Consider the following 21324-nt stretch of genomic DNA (forward strand, 5'->3'; position numbering starts at 1 on the left):
ATGAAAGTGACTGAGGTACGAGTGATGCTAGTAATACCATTGCTTATGCAGCCAATCCCTGTTATGAATGGTGTGAAAATATCGCTTGTAGGGTCAGTTGTTGCATGCATTTCAGTGGGCTTGACAGGCTGATATGTAATAGCAACGGCTGGCTCAGTGAGGAAAGCAACGGGGAAACTACCTCACTCCTCGTTTCCCTAGTACGCCTCTTCAGTGGCACCTAGGCTATTTATGACAGCTGTTGGCGGAACTACAACAGAGGATCAAACCAGCCTTCGGGCTGAATACCCAACATACATACAAGAGCAATCATCACTTCTTCTCTAGTAATTTCAGTTGTTAAACCCTGACTGGGGACACCATCCTCAAATACCAGTCTCTCATTTCCTCATTAAGCAGGTGGTTGAAATACTCTTCCCATCTTTTTTTGATCCCGTTGTCATCTTCAAGAACAACTCCTCCTCAATTTTTCATCTGCTTACCAGTACAGTACTTGCTCTAATTATCACAATAATGGGACATTAATGCCAAGATTCATAGGTATACTGTAGCCATCCTTTCTTGAGATACATTTTCTTGAAAAACGCTTTATCGAGGATTTAGCATTGATGGGACTGACATTTCTGGATGGTTGATCCGGGAAATAGTTTCTTCGAGGAACGGATGTGGGATTTTCACAATGTGATTTAATTAGGATGCTCCCGGGACCACATAATCTGAACGAATTATCCGGGAATGGATAATCAAGGTTCCACAGTACTGTCAAGGATGCAAACGGTTGAAATAACATGGTGCATATCCGGCCAAAATGAAGCAGAACAGAAATTATCATTCATACTTCATTTCCACTTAACTAGGGAGTTTCAGATTTGAATGAAGGAAAATTATAAAGAGTCAGTATCGACATAGTGAATTGACAATGTCGGGGGGGGGAAGGAGTAAAGCACAACCTGTCTTTACTTTGGTCACATCTTTTTTCTGTTGTTCAATAGACCCACACAGAGAGCCAATGCTTCGTTCGAGGAACAAATAACATATCAAACCAAGTAACAACCAATCAATTGACAAAATGATTGTACACGTATATCCCATTCATATGGACAATCTTTGAGAAACTGTTATGAAAATATTGTCTACTTTCTTTTCACCCCTTCCATCTGCTTCTGACATGGCCAGCTCTGTCACGTGCTTCTGTGTCAGTAGCAATTCTCCTATTTCTCATTTGAGTAAATTAGAGTAGAAAATTAAACATTTGCCCTGAAGTTCTGAATTAGCATGTCTAAATGACTATATATATATAATCTGACAGTCACATTCTAGTGCCCCTGTACCTTGATTATTTTCAACTTGTCAATGATACATTAATACAGTTAGCAAACAATATGACAAGTTTCCAGAAGATAGACTGCAAATTCTGTCATGAACACCAATTAATATGCTTCACTTAATGATTTTTACAAAACTCAGAGGACACAATTACTTAGATTTTCAAATCTGATCCACAGGTAAAAGCTAGTCAATTACTTATAGGTCCCCATAACTGGTGCAACAGGCAGCAAATCTGACATCACTAATATCAGGTAAGACAAATGGTTTTAAATACCTTAATAGCACAAAAGGTAAAAAAAAAAAAGGAACCATTTCACAATAAACATCTTAAAACATATCCCAAGCATACCCATTACATAAAGAATGGGAGGGAAGAGACAGTAGTACGAAATAATCAACTCATAACAATCAAAATTTATAACACACTCATTTAGATACTTTTCAATTTAGTATGGAATAATACAATTAATATCAGCCATCAGATACATTCAATCTGCATGCTTTATAAACAATAATTTACAATCTATGAGGTTATCTTATAGTATCATTAATATTGGAATTGATTTCTATTCATACTCACCTTTCTCAAAGCAATTATAAGATTGATGCTAGTAACCAGAACACCCACAGCTCCAATCAGTGAAAATAGTGCAAAGACTATCAACGCATTTCGCACTAAAACACAGAGGAAAACACCAACTATTAGTGACATCACTTACAATAACATTCTTTGCAGCATGATCCCAATCATATAACATGATTTTTATATAGGAGTGAGGGTAGAACTCCAGATCGACTCTGAAAGCTATTCTGCAGTCATCAAGAGATCCGAAATTCATGTAAACAAAGAACACCATGTATCCATCCGCGGTCTCCACGCTGACTGGAGAATCGCCAAGCTACTTCCAAACATATGGCAACAGCCATGTGGGGTCATCTAGCAATTATCATTACTTTGCTTGATTGCCGCGATTACATCAGACTGTTGCTGATGTCGTTAATGTCAACATGTAGGTGATATGGATTAAGAGACAAATTTTATTCACTGTCCACGAGGAATAAACAAGCGAATGACAAATCAGAAACATTAACATCTCAGAAAGAAATTACAGGAGGTTAATGGATTTGAAGTCATTCCTAAAACGTAAATACATATCATTCACAACAGCACACAGAAGGAAAAATTCACACTTTTAATATTTAATATTTCAATAAAATTAAATTCTAGAAGGGAAATACAGTTTCGAAAAGGCAATATTAAAGAAAAGTAAAAAGTACTTTACGTACTCCTTCCAAGTCGAATTCCCCTCTCTCCTCTTCCTCACTGCTGCTTGTATCATTCGGATTAATGACAAGACAGTCGAAAGTCATATCACACAGACCATCTGATCCCCAGAATCTCAGCTCTTCCACATGAAGAATAAAGACATGCCACATTTCAGCTGTCTTCATTAATGTCCCGACGTCTAAGAGTTACAAGTAACTATTCTCATTTTGGTTCCGTATTGAAGTTGACGTATGTCTCAAGTATTATTACAATATTATAAGTCCACCTGTTCAATACAATACAATATGATCCACTATTTCATATGGTCAAATATTTTTTATACATAATACATAAAAGTCAAAGGTACATGTTTCACCCTCCTTACGGGCATCATCAGCCTATATCAAAATTAAAAACAACTTAAAAATAGAATTAAACTATATAAGGAACTTGGCCAAGCTTAATGGGTTCAAGGTTGAAATGATTAACCAGTTAATCAATAAAGTTAAATATAAACTATCCACGAATCTCATTCCGGATAAACCTAAAAAAACTAGTTTCGCTACGTTTACATACAATAACCCAGCCATCCACCAGATCGCCAACACACTGAAGAAATACGACACTAATATTGCTTTCAGAACAGTAAATACAAATCAAAGTATATTTTTTAATCATAATAAAGTCAATTATAAAAACAGCCGGTTTTCGAGATCTGGTATTTACAGACTCACTTGTGCTCAGTGTGGATTTAGTTATGTTGGACAGACTGGGCGCAGCTTTCATACGAGATATATGGAGCATTATAATGCCTTAAAGCACAACAAATATTCTGCGATGAGCTCACACATGAGTGAAACAGGACATCAGTTTACATCAATTGATAAAGATCTCACTATTCTAAAATGCATAGGCAAAGGAAAACTTATGAATGAATTAGAAGATCTTTACATCTTTTTAGACCAAGCCTATAACAAAGACCATAATCTTAACGATATCACGGAAGCAAAAAATCCTTTATATGAGCTAACTCCAAAGTTATTAGGCATGGTGAATTCAAAACATAATACAATCCCGCCAACTTTTAGAACTTCTTGTTCTAAAGCTTCCACCACCTCGTCAAATGATAGGCCCGCCCATCTTGCTCCTAACAGCCCGCCAATAACAACACATGCGCGCAAGGATCCACCCACCATTACCCCCCCTCCATGTCCTTCACTGCCTCAGCCACACCGTTATAATACTAGAAGTCGAAAACCCAGTCAAGCTAGCGTTGCTGTAACAACCTGACGTACCTAATACGCTCCGTACGAGTAAGTACCGCATTAGCCATCTTTGACGTACGGGAAGTCTCTTGTACAGTACGGTATTATTCACCAACTTTCTTCTACATTTTGTTTCAGAAAATCCTGAACATTTCTTCCAACAAATGTTTCAACGGAATTATCACATCAACTTGACTATCTTTTAGATCCATTCGACTACCACATAATTTCCGAACTCCGCTAGCTTTGACATACGTTTTATCATAAGCAACGCCTCTACAGAAGTTCCATTTTCTTCTGGACTTTCAGATATCCCAAACATATACATTTTAACTTGTTTATTACATTCACACTTCCGTTTTAAATAACTGACAGCGATTTTACCACCTTGGATTCAACTTGGGAATTGAAGAAACATCCCCCTTTGATGATTGTGTTTATACTCAAGGCCATCACAGTCTTAATGATATTATAAAAATATGGATTCATTTTAGTTTTAAACTCTCAAAATTTCATGTTTAATCACGTTTTAATCTTCAAAACTGTTAATTCACTCTCTTTTAACATACTTTGGTGCATTATCGTTGTTTTAGATGTTATTGTATAATGTTTTACGAAATCATTTTTCAACATTTTAACCTATAATTTCCAAGTATATGTATTATTTTTAAGATTGATATAGGCTGATGATGCCCGTAAGGAGGGTGAAACATGTACCTTTGACTTTTATGTATTATGTATAAAAAATATTTGACCATATGAAATAGTGGATCATATTGTATTGTATTGAACAGGTGGACTTATAATATTGTAAATGTCTAAGAGTTACACGCAACATATCCCTTTACCAGACTCCGTACCAACTCAATGGGATAAAGCTTCCATTGAGCCTTCGCGAATGAAGGTTAGAGATAATATATGGCACGAACGGACGATGTCAAAGGTTAGAGATGCAACGTGGCGGGTCAAGCATGAGGGCATGCGCCCCCGGCACTCTTCAATTTGAATTGCTTGCTTGTATTAACGACAATGAAAACATTGGTTCTTGCAAATTACTTGAGAAATTATATTTTGGACATTTTGCAGGTAGGATTGCATTATGCCATGACCTGGCTAACAAACTACTTTGATGTTTCTGTGTAGGTGTTCTGCGGTAGCATCAACCAATAAATGTTACATGAGCACATGTTCATGTTTACAATGAATCCAGTATAGTTGCTAGGCGCTCCTTTACAGCATACTACATCATGCAGCAGCCATCACTGTCATTTGTTGCTAGAGGCTTGGTTACTTTCTATGAACTGTTGCCAACTGTTCTCAGCTACTGGCGCATTCTTTCTTTATTCATCTGTGTATGTCTTAACTAATCACAAAATCAATTGGTCTAACACATTAGCAAGCGCATAGCACTGAATTTCTTACAAGGAGTGCACCTACACGGAGTGAAAGCATAGTTTTGTGTCAGATGATTGGCCTAAGAGATGGCAGCGGTAGTAGATAGATTATGGAAAAGTTTGCATAATTTATACCAGTGCCCTGAAGGTGAGGGGCACTGTCACAAAAGTGCTATTTTATAGGAGAGCTAAAAGAATGTTTTTCAGCATTTGTTACACTTGCTTGTTTTTAATGAAAAACTTCATAAACATCTTTTAAAAATATATTTCAATTTTTTAACACCCACTGCTCAAGTTTTGAATACTGTTTAATCCCGAATACCATCCGCCACCGATTAAGACCCGCACACCTGAATTTCAAACAATAAAATTTGGAAAACAATAAATCACATGTTTATTTACCAACTTTTTTAATGTCTGCAAATGTGACAAAAAATTGCTATTTTAAAATGCTTTAAAAGTAATAAAAGAACCACAATGAGAAATAAAATTAGTTCAATGTACAAATAAGTCATGATTCAAAGTCATCAGAACTTTGATGAATGTTACCTTCCCATACATAATCGTCCTCACTACCATCCACAGAATTTGAAATTCCACATTGCTTGAAACTTCTCCTCACCCAGTCGATGGAGATGTGATCCCATGCAGTCTTTATCCATTTGCATAAAAGTTCCACTTTGGATCGTATCACTCATCCAACTGGTGTCAGTGCAAGATTGCCAGCGGACGCCACCCACTCTGTGTACAGCTGTTTCAATGCAGCTTTTAAAGGCCAGTTCACACAAACATCCAATGGCTGTAGCATAGAGGACAGCCCTCCTGTAATTATTGCCAGATCAGTTTTCCCTTTACTTACCACTTCCCTTACGGTGTCTGTAGTATGTCTGCGATAACTGCCAAGCCTAAGAAGGCTCTTCTTCTGCAGTAAAGATCCCGGATGACAAAATTACAGAGTTCCTCGTCGGGACTGTCACAACACGACGATAGTAGCAGCGAGAGTGTCCACGCTGACTACTCAGCTGTAACTGAGTGAACAGGCTACAGTGGGCCCTCCTTTTATTCGATCCGGGACATCTACGTCACAATACGGCTTGACTGAATATCTCCTGAATCCCTTGATGGATTTACTTAAAACTCGAGCATTGCGACGTTCAGGTGATCCCAAACAAGATGACATATCGCTCAAGCCGCTAGCATAATTATTACGGGAGTTACAAAATTTTCCCCGTCGAACATTCTGGAGGATGTGACGTGGAATCTAGAATATATGAGTCCAGGCTGGGAACACGTGGTGTGACGGGCGGGCAGTCCAGCTAGCCCCTGTGGCTACGTCACAGCTCACAGCTGTCCTTCACTCGCTTGCTTGCCCCGCTGACGGTAAACAAACCAGGCGTGCTCAGAACATTACGCGTGATAATTAAAGGTCATTTACACTAAAAAAAATACTCATGTACAGGTCGTAACCGGTACAATACGTAGTGGGTTCGAACCCCACTGTCGGCAGCCCTGAAGATGGTTTTCCATGGTTTCCCATTTTCACAGCAGGCAAATGCTGGGGCTGTACCTTAATTAAGGCCATGGCCGCTTCCTTCCCACTCTTAACCCATTCCCGTCCCATCGTCGCCATAAGACCTATCTGTGTCGGTGCGACGTAAAGCAACTTGTAACAAGAAAAAAAAAAGAAAAAATGTACAGCCCTTTCTTAAATTATTTCAAAGAACTTGGAAATGTATTCCCTGGATAAAGTACAAGACATAGGAATAGGACATAGTGTAACGGTTCAAATCCCGTTACAAGAGGTAAATTTAGAGGTCAGACGGAGGAAGAAGAAAGGGAGGTGAATTGTAACAGTTCAAATCCCATTACAAGATTATATCTGAATTATTATTATTATTATTATTATTATTATTATTATTATTATTATTATTATTAGTGTATCTGTATTATTATTTTATCTGTGATATTACTATTGCTATTATTATTGTTCAATTCAATTCTGTAATGATTATCGCTTGCTTATTTGTAGTTAATTTGTTATGTATATATGTGTGCAGATGAACATTAAAGACATGTAAAGTAAGAGTTGCTGCATAATATCAGATATAGACATACTGTCTGAAATAACTTTTGACACTGCAACATTGTGCAATACTGCTACCGTAACTGTTGAGTCATCGCTCTGTCATCGTATGCATTTAGCGATGAGCTCATTTTTAGGATATACCTACAGCCGCCTTAGGCTTTTTCACAACAACCTGCAACAGTTTCAGTTGGGTGGGAGTAACATCATAGTTATTTTTCGAAATTGCGTAGGTGTGTCAACTAATGGCTATATATATACTAGGACCTGTGTCTTTTTAGTGTAGGTCATATAGATGGAGAGGCCTCAGTCGGTCAGTTAGTTGGAAGCAACTGGATGAAGAGACTTACCATGAAGTCAGTGGGTTACAGAGCCTTGCCACACAGAGTACTACTGAGATGGTAGTAGTGAGTCAGGGAGATGGAGAAGCAGCAGTCACATGGATACTTAGTCATCAGTCACCATATGGATTAAATGTTCGGAGTGTGTTTCGTATATCTGATCGGTTGAGTTTTTGTGTCAGTGCGGTGACCGCCAAATATTGAGTTGTCACAATTCAGACTAACAGTTATCAGTGAATTACTTGTAAAGTTGATTGTGAAGTGCGAATCTAATTTCAAGCCATGCTATATCTCGTCAGTGAAACAAAAAGGATACATCACCAAATTAGGCTTGAGATACCTACAGGATAACAATTCAAAGGAATACGTTGTAATAACACTCAAAGTGTTGAAGGTACTGTTCATGAACTAGTGAGGGATAATTTCTTGTACAACTTTTAAATATCCAGTCAATAGGATTTCAAATTTAATGCCTAGTTTCTTTCACTTGTAATGTCATAATTTTATATTCTCATCTGTTTTATTGCAGCAAGTCTTACTATTTTTTGACATAATTTAAAGAATATATTTTGTTCAATATCAAATTAATTTAGAATTAGTTAACCTCAAATTTAATGGGGAAACAAAACGACAATCTCCTTTTCCTGGAACTTTATATGTTATGCTGTTTAAGTAAGCTTATTACCCCACACCCTAGAGATATTCAAGACTCTCATTCTATTATTGCTGCATTGAGTTGTAGCTGGTGCCCATCAAATATTGTATGTGTATGTAATCAGGTAAGAACTAAGTGCAAGTACACAGACCAACAAATGAGTATTTTATTTCATGAATATCTTAGTATTTTTCATTTTAATTCAATTTCATATTCTTATACATGAGTAGAGAAGTCGCAATAGTGCACAGATATTAGATAAAAAGCAAATAAACGAAGGGGGATTGGACATAATTCAATGCGCGCGTCACTCTTGTAGTTCAGGCTTCTCGCTCTAGGTGGATGTTAAGTAACCCCTCCTAAGTCAGCATGCCAAGCGGCGTGGCTTGAGACGGTTGTAGCGAGCCCATCCAACATGTTTTCGTGCGATGTGTTTTTTGACCTCTTCGATATTTGTGATTTTATGAAATGGCTGATATTACAGAACAGCGTGCAGTGTTGAAATTTTGTTTTTTACTGAGTAAAAGTGCGTCGGATGCGGTTGATATGTTGTCTACAGCTTATAAAGAACACGCCTTGAAAATAACTCAAGTATTTGATGATATTCACGATTGAAAAGCAGCAACATGTTGATCGAAGACATTCAACACTTGGGGCCAGCTTTCCAAATTTAGGACTGATGAATACGTGGGAAAAATTTGTGTGCCTGTGTATGAGGATAAAAGGTGTACGATTGAACTTTTAAACTACCTGATCTTTCGTGGAGCTCAGTGTAACACTTTTACAACTGAAAATGAGACATCACTGCAAAACTCATCCCCCGCTTGCTGACTCCTGTTCTAAAGGTGGCTTGTGTCGCTGTTTGCCTGACTTGTTGGACCACTTGGAAGTGGATGAGAATGAACATATCACTCTCCTACAAGTAATACTGTACAAAGTAAAATTTGCATTCAAAATAAACTTTCAAAATATTAGGCGTGTTCAATACATATAATACATATTGAAGAGATGTTAAGTACAGAACAAAAAATGGCCAACCAGACAACAGTGGGATCCGAACCAACAACCTCCTGATTTTGCGTTGGTTGCTCTTGCCAAATGAGCTGAAGTGGCCTAGGTCAAATTTGTTTTATTGGAAAGGATCTTACCTAAAGGTCTGGCACTACTGTCATCAAACTGTAGAGTGTGTGCAAGTCTCCCGTTGTGGGCCAAACCAATGAATAATACTGAATTTTCACAAATGCATTGTACTCAAAATAAACTTTCAATGTTTTGGGCCATGTTTAGCACATTTTACATACTGAAGGGAACAAAAATGGCCCACTGCATACCAGTGGTATCTGGACCCACAACCTCCCACTCAGGTGAAAATTCAATATTTATTAAAATTTGCATCTTGTACATATCACTATATGTAATTTATGTTGTGAAGTAGAGAGGGAGGTTTTCAGAAGATCTGCACCTCTGTGGCTGAGGCAGTATGATTTTCATTATTATTATTATTATTATTATTATTATTGCTTTAATACTAAAGAACTAATTTCAGTGCAATAAGAATCTAACAGATATCAGCTCGGTGTGTAACGGCACAGCCAGTTATGGCTACTAGCTGTGTACTTGGGAGATAGGCGAGTTCAAATTCCCAGTTGGCCACCCTCAAAATGGTTTTCCATTTCAACTTCTGAAGGCCACGGCCACTTCCTTCCCATTTCTAGCCCATACAATTACACCTAAACCCACAGACAATACCCTCACACAGCGGTACATGTAGTTCACCCCCATGGTGTGTACCGGGAAAAGCAGCTACAAAACTGGTGAGCCAAACAAGTTACTTATACACCAAAAATATAAATTCAAAAAAAAAGTGGAATAGGAGTTCAGTTAGCTGTACTATAACCTGATGATGTAATCATTCCCCACCTCCCACCCCCTCCTTCGTTTTTCGTGGTGCCCTACTTATGGAAGCCCTTTGTTGAACGGACATATCGGGGTTGTCATTTCTGCACTTTCCATAGGTATAACTTTAAATTGCCCTACACGTGACACTGGATGGTGCCAAGATAGCAACTACACTGGCTGCTGGACTTAAAGCTTTGCTTTATGGATATCCCAGCAATCAGAGGATACTCCACTATGAGAAAAATATTTAAACCTACTACTAATTTGTACATATTTGTACTGTTGTAAAATGTATCCTCTTGCCATACAAAATAAATAAATAAATTAATTAATTAAATAAATAAATAAATAAATAAATAAATAAATAAATAGTAAACCCCCTCCTTTGGTTGACAATGTCACTGATGCTAGGTAATGAAATGGCATATGGCTTTTAGTGCCAGGAGTGTCCAAGGACAAGTTCGGCTCACTGATGCTAGATTGCGATGTTATACAGGCAAGTAATAGCGGCATTTGATGAAATACACCAGACATTAAAAATCTCATATATTACTAATAAAAACCAGTAAAAAACTAAAAGAATAAAAGTTAACAGGTCAGCTCAGTGTGTTGCAACTCTTAGGGTCGTTAGTTCTGTACTCAGGAGACAGGCGGATTCAAATCTGCAGACAGCCATCCTCAAAATGGTTTTGCGTGGTTTCACATTTCAACTCCAGTCAAATACTGGAATGGTACCTTTCTGAAGGCCTCGGCTGCTTACTTCCCATTCCTAGCTTGTACAATTACACTCAAACCCCCCGACGACACCCTCACATAGCGGTATATGTAGCTCACTCCCATGGGATATACTGGGAAAAGCAGCTGTGAAACTGGCAAACCAAACGTCCTTAGACATACCCAGCATAAAAATACACTGATGAGCAATTGAATCTGAAATACTTGGCTAGTAGCATGTAGTATCTCCTTTCGTCCTAAGACGGCGGCGATGCAGTGGGATATGGATTCCATAAGATACCACAAGCATTGGGGAGACATAACCATTGTACAGTCCGACTCGTTGGCTGAATGGTCAGCGTACTGGCCTTCGGTTTAGAGGGTCCCGAGTTTGATTCCCGGACGGGTCAGGGATTTTAACCTTAACTGGTTAATTCCAATGGCTCGGGGGCTGGGTATGTGTGGCATATTCAACATTAGAAATCATCCTAGGTAGGGCCCTCGTCTTCACAGACATGCAGGTCGCCTAATAGGGCGTCTACTAGAAAAGACCTGCACCAGGTCTCTCCGGAGGCCATACGCCATTATTATTATTACTATTGTACAGCCTTGAATAATGCATGGAAATTGTTTGGAGCAAGGACCAAGGTACACATATCCTTCATGACAACATCGCCGTTGTGCTCAACAGGACCGAGTTGAGTGACCTTGAGGGCCAGGCAAGAATCCTCACATCCATTGCTGTAGGTACAAGTCTTCCACAGGGTGCAGTAGGTGAACAAATGGATGGATAATATCTGGCGATAGGTTTCTGTATCGGTCATTGATGACTAACAGTGGTGGATGTACAGGGGTTCCATTTCATCCCATATAAATGGTACCCACACTATTACATTCACCTGGCCTACCACAGCACCATTTTGCCAAAACACAGCTCTCTAATTCAATTACTCATCGGTGTAATAAGATATGGATGGATGGTTAGGTGTGGGTTTGTTCTCCTGCTACTGACGGGGATACTTTCCTGTTATATATACAATGAACATAAACTGACTTACCATGAACATTACCAACATAAACAAATTCAAAACTGATGATGTAGTATCCATAATGTGTCGATCCTGGTGCAGCTTGAGCAAGGCAGTACAAGTCAAATACAGATGTGCAGATGGTAAAGATGCTCAACAACTGAAACATACAATTAAAACAAATCAATACATTTCAAACATAGACAGAATCCTGACAATATCCAATGTTCATGTTATATAAAATTTTTGAAGTTGATAAACACTGGATAAGGCAGCAAAGGACTCCCATCTCATGAAAAAGGTAGAACGTGGAGCAATTATCATACTGGCTTAGACAGTTTGATTTAGCTCTCCCAAGTGTTTTCATAATACCGCACGGGAAACATTGAAAACTAAAGCCAAGTTGAATTTTGCACCTATAAAACGAGGTTATACAACAGAAATTTCAAACTATTAAGTGAAAATGAACAGATGATGATGATTATATTATTATTATTATTATTATTATTATTATTATTATTATTATTATTATTATTATTATTATTATATACTTCTGTTAACTTTACGAATCAGATTCAGTTAGCTGATTTTGTTCAGCTATTTTGTCTCACATGGTATCTCTTAGACACAGAACAATAATCATGTCTATAAGTACAGGCCGTGAAAGCATCAATGGCAACAATAATAATGTTATTGTTTTATATTCCACTAACGACTTTTACCGTTTTTGGAGATGCTGAGGTGCTGAAATGTTGTCCTGCAGGAGTTCTTTTATGTGCCTGTAAATCTACTGACACAGAGCTGATGTATTTGAGCACCTTCAAGTACCACCGGACTGAGCCAGGATCGAACCTGCCAACTTGGGATCAGAAAGCCAGCACCTTAACAGTCTGAGCCATTCAGCCGGGCGACACAGAACAGGAGTATAGGATAAGTTTAATATTATAAAGGTGTGTCCATTTATTAACACTCAGTAGAAATTAATTCATCAATTACGAGTCCTTAAAATTTACACAATATTAATAGTTTTTGCTACTCTATAACCATTCTCTAACTTGAGAAGAATTTTACTGGCAGGACTTCAGAAAAGCAAGAGAGAGAGAAATGCATTTATTTCTGCTTCCCCATTTGGAGGCTGCCAAAAAGACAAAGCTTACATAAAAAGTTGATTGACAACTACAAGTATCGTGTAAAATATATCTATAAACGATTGGTATACCATATTATAGCCTACCTATTACTTTTAAAAAATCGTATCAATCAATAATTTTGAAACCCATGAGGAACTCCTTATAGGACACAAGAAACTGTGTTTACACTTAGAGAATACATTAATTCATCATTCCTCTAAATAAAGACATTTACAATAAGATACAAAAGTTGAACTAGAAAAGCAGCTCGAATTGATAAGATTTCTTGGGATATACTACAGGCAATGGGTTGTGATATAGTACCATATCTGAAGTACTTATTTGATTACCGTTTGCATGAAGGAGTTACACAAGAGCAAATAAAAAAATAAGTTACACTTCCAAGTTATGGCCATTTATGAAACCACCTACACATAGGCAACACGGCTATGACAACGTACAATGTAAGTTCACTTTTCTACATAGTCCCCGAGAGACTGTAAAGATTTCTCGAAACGGTCAACCAACTTTTCGATTCCGGATGTGTAGAAATCATCTCCAGCGCTATGTAACCACCCAGAAACAGCTGCTTTCACCTCCTCATAGTTTCGGAATCGCCGTCCACTGAGATCCTTTTTCAGCTTTCCAAACATATAATAACTGCATGGCGCTAAGTCTGGACGGTATGGTGGATGTTGTCAAACCTCCCACTTGAATCGCTGCAGCAGTTCACACGTTTGGCAGGCCGCGGGAGGTGTTGCGTTATCATGCAACAAAATCACACCAGCGTTAAATTTTTCCCCGCTGCTTTTCTTTAACCGTCTTACGCAACCAGTTCAATGTTTGAAAATACGAAGCCGAATTGATTGTCATGCCTTTTGGCATAAATTCCATGTCAAAGAACACTGTCACCATTACCTTTCCTGCTGAAAGTTTGACCTTGGCCTTCTTTCGTGGTGGTGATATGGTGTGCACCCATTCCATTGATGTTCTCTTTGTTTCGGGGCTGAAGTGGTGGACCCACGTTTCATCCCGTGATGATTCGCCACAGAAACTCATTGCCCTCCACAGAATTTTTTTTTATGTCACACCGACACAGATAGGTCTTATGGCGACGATAGGATAGGAAAGGCCTAGGAGTGGGAAGGAAGCGGCCGTGGCCTTAATTAAGGTACACCCCCAGCATTTGCCTGGAGTGAAAATGGGAAACCACGGAAAACCATCTTCAGGGCTGCCGACAGTGGGGTTCGAACCCACTATCTCCCGGATGCAAGCTCACAGCTGCGCAACCCTAACCGCATGGCCAACTCGCCCGGTCCTCCACAGAACACCATTGCAAAAATGCCAGTGACGATTGGAAACGTTGTCCCTTGTGAACATCGGTGAACAGACGTGGGACCTATCTTTGACAGAGTTTACGAAATCCAAGGTGCTGGTGAACAATGGAGAACACACTGCCATACGAAATGGATAGCATGTTGGCAATTTTCTGTAGTGTTATGAACCGATTCTCTCTTAATGATGCCATCCACACGGTCAATATTTGCAATGGTACTGGACGTTGAGGCCTGCCTTTACGATATTCGACCGTGAGATCCATGCATTCGGCGTCAAATTGCTTAGAACACTTTGCAATACCTGGGAGAGAAACTGCACGCTCACCACATACAGCAGTGATTTCACGATAAATGTCCGTGCAATTGAGCCGTTTAGACCACAGAAATCAAATTGTAGCACGCACCTCCAATTTGGAGTGAACATCTAGTTGACGTGCCATTGAGCCCAGCCCGCTCTGCACACACCACACGACGGGACACAACACCAACCTTCCTATCGGACGTAGCAGCAGTTACTGTAGCTTGCTCCGCAATGGCCACGGTCACAACACACAGCATGCTCTTGCAGCGAGCTAGTGTAACTTGCTTTCTCATTCGCCCTCGTACCAAATGAATGGAGAGTTGCTATAGTAGCCCCTGTGTATAAAAGAAAGGGTGATAAACATAAAACCAATAATTAGTGGCCAGTCAGCTTGAAATGTGTTGCATGTAAGCTTTGGGAAGGCATTCTTTCAGATTATATTAGACATGTTTGCAGAATTAATAAATGGTTTAATAGAAGGCAGTTTGGGTTTAGGAAAAGTTATTCCACTGAATCTCCACCTGTAAGATTCCAGCAAGATATAGCAGATATTTTAGATTCAGGTCAACAGGACTGTATCATTTAATTTATTTTCCGGGTTGAACCGTGTTGTACTTGTACGCATATCACGTACAGTTTGCCGACGTTTCGAATACATTGCAGTATTCATTGTCAAGGCGACTGAAATACCCCTACTCGATCCGAGGTAATCAGTCTCCCAGGCAGAGTATCGAGTAGGGGTATTTCAGTCGCCTTGACAATGAATACTGCAATGTATTCGAAACGTCGGCAAACTGTACGTGATATGCGTACAAGTACAACACGGTTCAACCCGGAAAATAAATTAAATAATTCTTCACACCGTGGAAGCTTCACTTCTAAGATAGGACTGTATCATGTTGACCTATCTAAGGCGTTTGAAAGGGTAGAACATGGGAGACTACTAGAGGATTCGATCCAAGGATCCCGAAAACCAGGATCCTGCTGACCGCTTTTCAATCCCGTAGTTTTCGGGGTTTTGGGATCCTGGGATTTTCAGGATTTACATCATTTTTAAAAATTTGTAAAATAGACTGCGTGAAAAGAAACTCTCAGTGCGTTTGAATAATCCAGTGCAGTTGGAAGAGTCTGATTTCGAGTTCATCGATGAAATCATTGAAGTCTTGGCTCCAATCAAATTAACTGTAGAAGCACTCTTGTCGCACTGATGCGAATTTATGCACAGCTCATGCTGCCCTTAAGTTTCTTTTTAAGCAGTTAAATGACAATAACACCGAGTTGGCTTCTAAATTCAAGATACATTTACAAAAAGCGCAAGAAAGATTGTCGAAGAAATGAGTTGAGTGGCGTATTATGTTACCTACAAAATCCTCATAGTGACAATGTGGCGTTGGCGTTCGATGATGAAATAAAGCTTACATTTTCACGTCCGAGCAAAGTCCTGATAAAAAAAAAAAAAAAAAAACAGATCGTTTCTTGAATTGAAAGATTAAGTGGTAAAACGAATGATGAAGAGGAAGAAAAAAATATGCAAGTCGAGCCTACAAATACAGAAAAATGTGATTTGACGCTCAAAGAAAAGCTTCAGCTGGAAAAAGAAAATAGCATGAAAATTATGTCTCCTGAAGCATTAAATCAAATTTAATTTTCCAGAATTGTTAAAAAGGAAATGAACCTATACAGGTCTTCAAATTCTACTCGGAGCTATAACCTAGAGCAGGCTTATAAGTATTTACTAACGATTCCTCCAACTTCCATCGAACCTGAACACGCTTTCTTAGCAGCTGCATGTATGTGCATTAAATTGAGAAGCAGGCTTGATGTTGAGACACTGGACGCGTTGTTATTTCTCAGATCATATTTTCGCAATTCAAATAAGAATGTTCCTATTAAATTAGTTTTCTTTAGATTTACGAGACATGTGAAATGTGATTGATTAAAGTTCTTTTTAAATACTTTTTGCTAATAAACTATCTACCTACTTATTATGTTGTTACATAAAAGTAGTCTATTTAGTCTATGTTCAGAGAGACTGTAGTTAATTTCCAAAGTTTATTTGCATAGTTACATAAGGTTCTTTAATTTATGTAAGTTTAAAGAGATCTCACTGATTCTTGGAAAAGAATAATTTTAACATAGGGACTGAGTGATTTTAAGTCTGATTAGTCTGACCCTAAGTCTGATTAATTAGAGTGATTACATTAGCTAGGTGTATACCGTAAAATATGTTGATTTTGTCTAAATTTCAATTCGCTAATTAAACAGCTGATTACTGTAAGATGTTCTTATTTTTATTTGTAACCTTCAATCCTGGGACTGACCAAGCGTAATTCCAAAATTCCAGGATTAGAAATAAGGGCCGGGATCGAATTCCCTAGAGACTACAGACAAAAATGAATGCAACTGGACTAGACAAAAGAGTGACTGCTTCCGTGGCTATATTTCTATAAAATAGAACTTAGAGAATTAGAGTACGTGAAAGCATTATCTCATCCTGTAATCATTAAGAGGGGAATTCCTCAAAGCAGTATTATTGGACCTTTATGTTTTCTTATATATACATCAATTATATGAGTAAAGAAATGAAATCAGCAATTTTGCAGATGATGTTACACTGTTTTGAGTTGAGTAATAAATGTGTTTCAGATCGTAAACTACTGCAAAATGACCTCGACAATATTGTGAAATGAACAGCGGGCAATTTTATGATGAAAAATGGGATGAAAAATCAGATTGTGAGTTTCACAATGAGGAAAAGTCCTCTCAGTTTTAATTACTGTGTTGATGGTGTGAAAGTTCCTCACGGGGATCATTATAAATACCTAGGTGTTAATATACAGACAGATCTTCTTCAGTGGGGTAATCACATAAATGGGATTGTAAATAAAATTTACAGATCTCTTCATATGGTTATGAGAATATTTAGGCATTGTAGTAAAGATGTAAAGGAGAGGGCATAAGTCTCTGGTAAGAGGTGTAGGACCCTCACCAGGATTACTTCATTGAAGCCCTGGAAAAAAAAAAAGCAGCTCAATTTGTTCTGGATGATTTCCGACAAAAGAGTAGAGTTACAACTTCAGTACCAGACACGTGCCATTTTTAGAACTTTATATTGACACAAACTATCTTTTAGACAAGATTTTAAATTAGTTTACAATAATTTTAGCATGTGTTGTACATGTCATGTCCCAACAGCATATTTTGTAACCACTATTCTGTAAAGTTAATATCATAAGAAATCACAGTTCAACTTCTACAAATTAAGAAGTGTCATTGTCCTCTAAACAATGTTTGTTTTAAGATGAAATTAATATGGCTGATGATGCCCAATAAGAAGGGCGAAACATGCCCCCATAATATTAAGAGTTTCTATGTCTAATTAACCACATAACGTGGTACTGATTGTATTGAATAGGTGGAACAATAAATGTACTCCTTTTGTAAAAATAAGCGAGATCGCTGTTTTCAATACGGATCAAAAATAAGAGTGATAGTTTGTAACATACTACTTAATCGAGCAGCTCGTCTCCTTTCTCTCAAGTCTTCCCAGCCCATACTTTGCAACATGTTTGTAACGCTACTCTTTTGTTGGAAATCACCCGGAACAAATCAAGCTGCTTTTCTTTGGATTTTTTCCAGTTCTTGAATCAAGTAAGGGTCCCATACACTGGAACCATACTCTACTTGGGGTCTTACCAGAGACTTACACGCCCTCTTCTTTACATCCTTACTACAACCCCTAAATACCCTCATAACCATGTGCAGAGATCTGTATCCTTTTTCTTTTTTCTTTCTTTTTTTTTTTATTTTTTTTAATTTTTTGCTAGGGGCTTTACGTCGCACCAACACAGATAGGTCTTATGGCGACGATGGGATAAGGAAGGCCTAGGAGTTGGAAGGAAGCGGCCGTGGCCTTAATTAAGGTACAGCCCCAGCATTTGCCTGGTGTGAAAATGGGAAACCACGGAAAACCATCTTCAGGGCTGCCGATAGTGGGATACGAACGTATCCTTTATTAACAATCATATTTATGTGATAACCCCAAAGGTCTTTTCTTATATTAACACCTAGGTACTTATTATCCGCACACTTTACCTTGGTGCATTTGTGTACGAGGGTGAGGAGTAAGGAGGGAGCTGTCCCGGTATCGATAGTGCTGCCTGGTGCTGCCAACTGAATGAAAATGAAATCTGAATTGAATCGAGAATATGATCGATCGATACGAAATTTCTAAACCGTTATCATCTTAAGCCAACAACTATGTCACATACACATTATATAACATGATAAAACATTTCTCGATGCGAATCTTGTTCCTAGCATGAATTCTATACTTTGGCTTTGTTGTGTAAACAACAACAGTACTAGTACGTAAAGTGTACGCTAGATGTCGCACAACGATGCTTAAGCGATTCATAGTTTGTGTTTCAAACGTTGCCAGTACGAATCTCGAAGATCGCCGAGGTCGACCGATTCAGCACTAGGGTGTAAATGCACCAAGATAAAGTGTGCGGATAATACAATGATCCCCAAAAGGAACTTTCACCCCATCAACACAGTAATTAAAACTGAGAGGACTTTTCGTATTTGTGAAACTCACAACCTGACTTTTAACCCCGTTTATCATCATACCATTGCCCACCGTCCATCTCACAACACTATCGAGGTCACGCTGCAGCCGCTCACAATCTTGTAACTTATTTATTACTCTGTACAGAATAACATCATCTGCAAACAGCCTTACCTCTGATTCCACTCTTTGCACATATCATTGACATATATAAATTAATGACCGGTTTGACAGAAGGCATTATCGAATAAGAATGCAGTGTTTTTACACCTTATTCGTTACTCGTACCTTACTGAATATATCTAATAGCAATTAAGAGTACGGTATCTATAAGTCAAATGGCAACAGCCTGCTTCCTTACCATAACCTGGACTACTAGTCCACTGAAGAGTTCCCTTGACATAAGGGTTAAGTCTGTAGAAAACATGTGAACATGTATAGGCCTACCTGTATGTTTATGTATATATTATTTAAATTTTTATATAATTTTCTATCATATCATCTGTAATTGGGGCATCCTATAGCTGATAAATAAATATATATATTCTATTCTATATGCAAACCATACACTCAGAGATGAAGCATGTGCTTGGTATGCTGTTTCCAAAAGAAACATTTTAGCTTGGTAAGTCCCTGTTGTTTTATCCATCACATTTGTCATACTTACCAAAGAATATATTGCTGCAAGAAGAGAAGCTCTCTGAATATCAAGGATTATAGCATCTTGCAAAATTGGCCTATAATACCATGGCGTCCTTAATGACCTCACTGAGCGTGAAGATTTCAAATTGGCAGATGACCTGTTAGTCATATGCGAGTACACTGAAGGTGTCCCCATGCTCGGGGTTCGTCTTCCATGATTCATCTTGTTATCAAATCACTGCAACAACATAAATTACAAATGCTTCTCAAAATAAAGTATAAGTAAACTAGGTAAAATTACTGGCATGTGCATTTGAGATACTGTGTACGCCAAATCAGCAATAGCATAAATCAATAACCTACAAAATACCAGGCACATGTCCTCATTTTTACCAGAAGTTGTGAGGTGTTTCTTTCTCTCTGTTCACTGTGAATTCTATTAAATTAATGAGTTAAGATAATATTTGGTTTTGGCACATAAAAACAACGTATGAACAACCCGTTACCATTCAGGATTATGCAGCGAGATAAACCACGTATAAAAACACAAAATGAAATGGTTTTTTTGCGATCCCCGATAACAACAAATATAAAATAGTATAAGAGTATTATACAAAACCGTACGCAAATTTCCCTAACAGGTTAACGATTACTAATTTATTTGCCACATTCAACTTTACAACAAGTAAACGAACACTTTGTCATGACACATTTTTCTTAAATATAACAGACTGAACATATACAATAACAAACCTTTTACTACTTATCTGTTTTGTCAGAAAACTAGCCAGTAATAACAAAATTAGAGGTGTGGCCAAAGAGTGGCTATACAAATATTTCAAAAATCATAACAAGAAATATGTGAATTCGGAACAAATAACAGGGCGGCCAACTATGACATTTGATATAATACTAGTTACTATATCACAGATAAATATAGTTCACGACATTACGGCATAAAATTGTTTAAAAGCAAGGAGATATCAATAATACACTTATAAATATGCTACTATGTATGAAATTTACAAAAGTTTCTTTATATCATGTATTAGTTTGTGTTGGGAATGCACGGAGGATTGCTCGGTTGTTTGTCAAAGGACTCCAATGAATGTGCTTCACTCGAGTGACAGGTATGTTTAAACAAATACAGTAGAGACTGTATTTGGTTTAAACCAGAACTAGAAAACCTAAAGGCGCGCGTTTCAAAGAGAATTCTACATTGAAATTCTTCATAGCATGCAGTATTACAATAGGCAAAGAAAAGTTCTTCTAGTCCTTTAACACGGTAGAGGTTAATTTTCAATACAGTAAAATATACTGAAAAGAAAGCTTCTCTGTCTGTCTGTCTGTCTGTCTGTCTGTCTGTCTG

At 38.0% G+C, this 21324-nt stretch overlaps 1 protein-coding gene across 1 annotated transcript in view; it reads right to left on the reverse strand.

Moving 5' to 3' along the window:
• pasi2 (Protein) overlaps positions 1–20769 on the reverse strand; it is an 87377-nt gene extending 66608 nt beyond the window's left edge. The window contains exons 1-4 of the mRNA XM_067135118.2: positions 20709–20769; positions 19981–20193; positions 12006–12135; positions 1910–2004 (exon numbers count right to left, since the gene is read on the reverse strand). Of these exons, the coding sequence (XP_066991219.1) occupies positions 1910–2004; positions 12006–12135; positions 19981–20178 (423 nt within the window). The 5' untranslated portion in view covers positions 20179–20193; positions 20709–20769. The remainder of the gene's footprint in view (positions 1–1909; positions 2005–12005; positions 12136–19980; positions 20194–20708) is intronic.
• Positions 20770–21324: the final 555 nt, after the last annotated feature.

The sequence above is a fragment of the Anabrus simplex genome, chromosome 1 (genome assembly GCF_040414725.1).
Source record: "Anabrus simplex isolate iqAnaSimp1 chromosome 1, ASM4041472v1, whole genome shotgun sequence".
NCBI classification, from domain to species: Eukaryota; Metazoa; Arthropoda; class Insecta; order Orthoptera; family Tettigoniidae; genus Anabrus; species Anabrus simplex.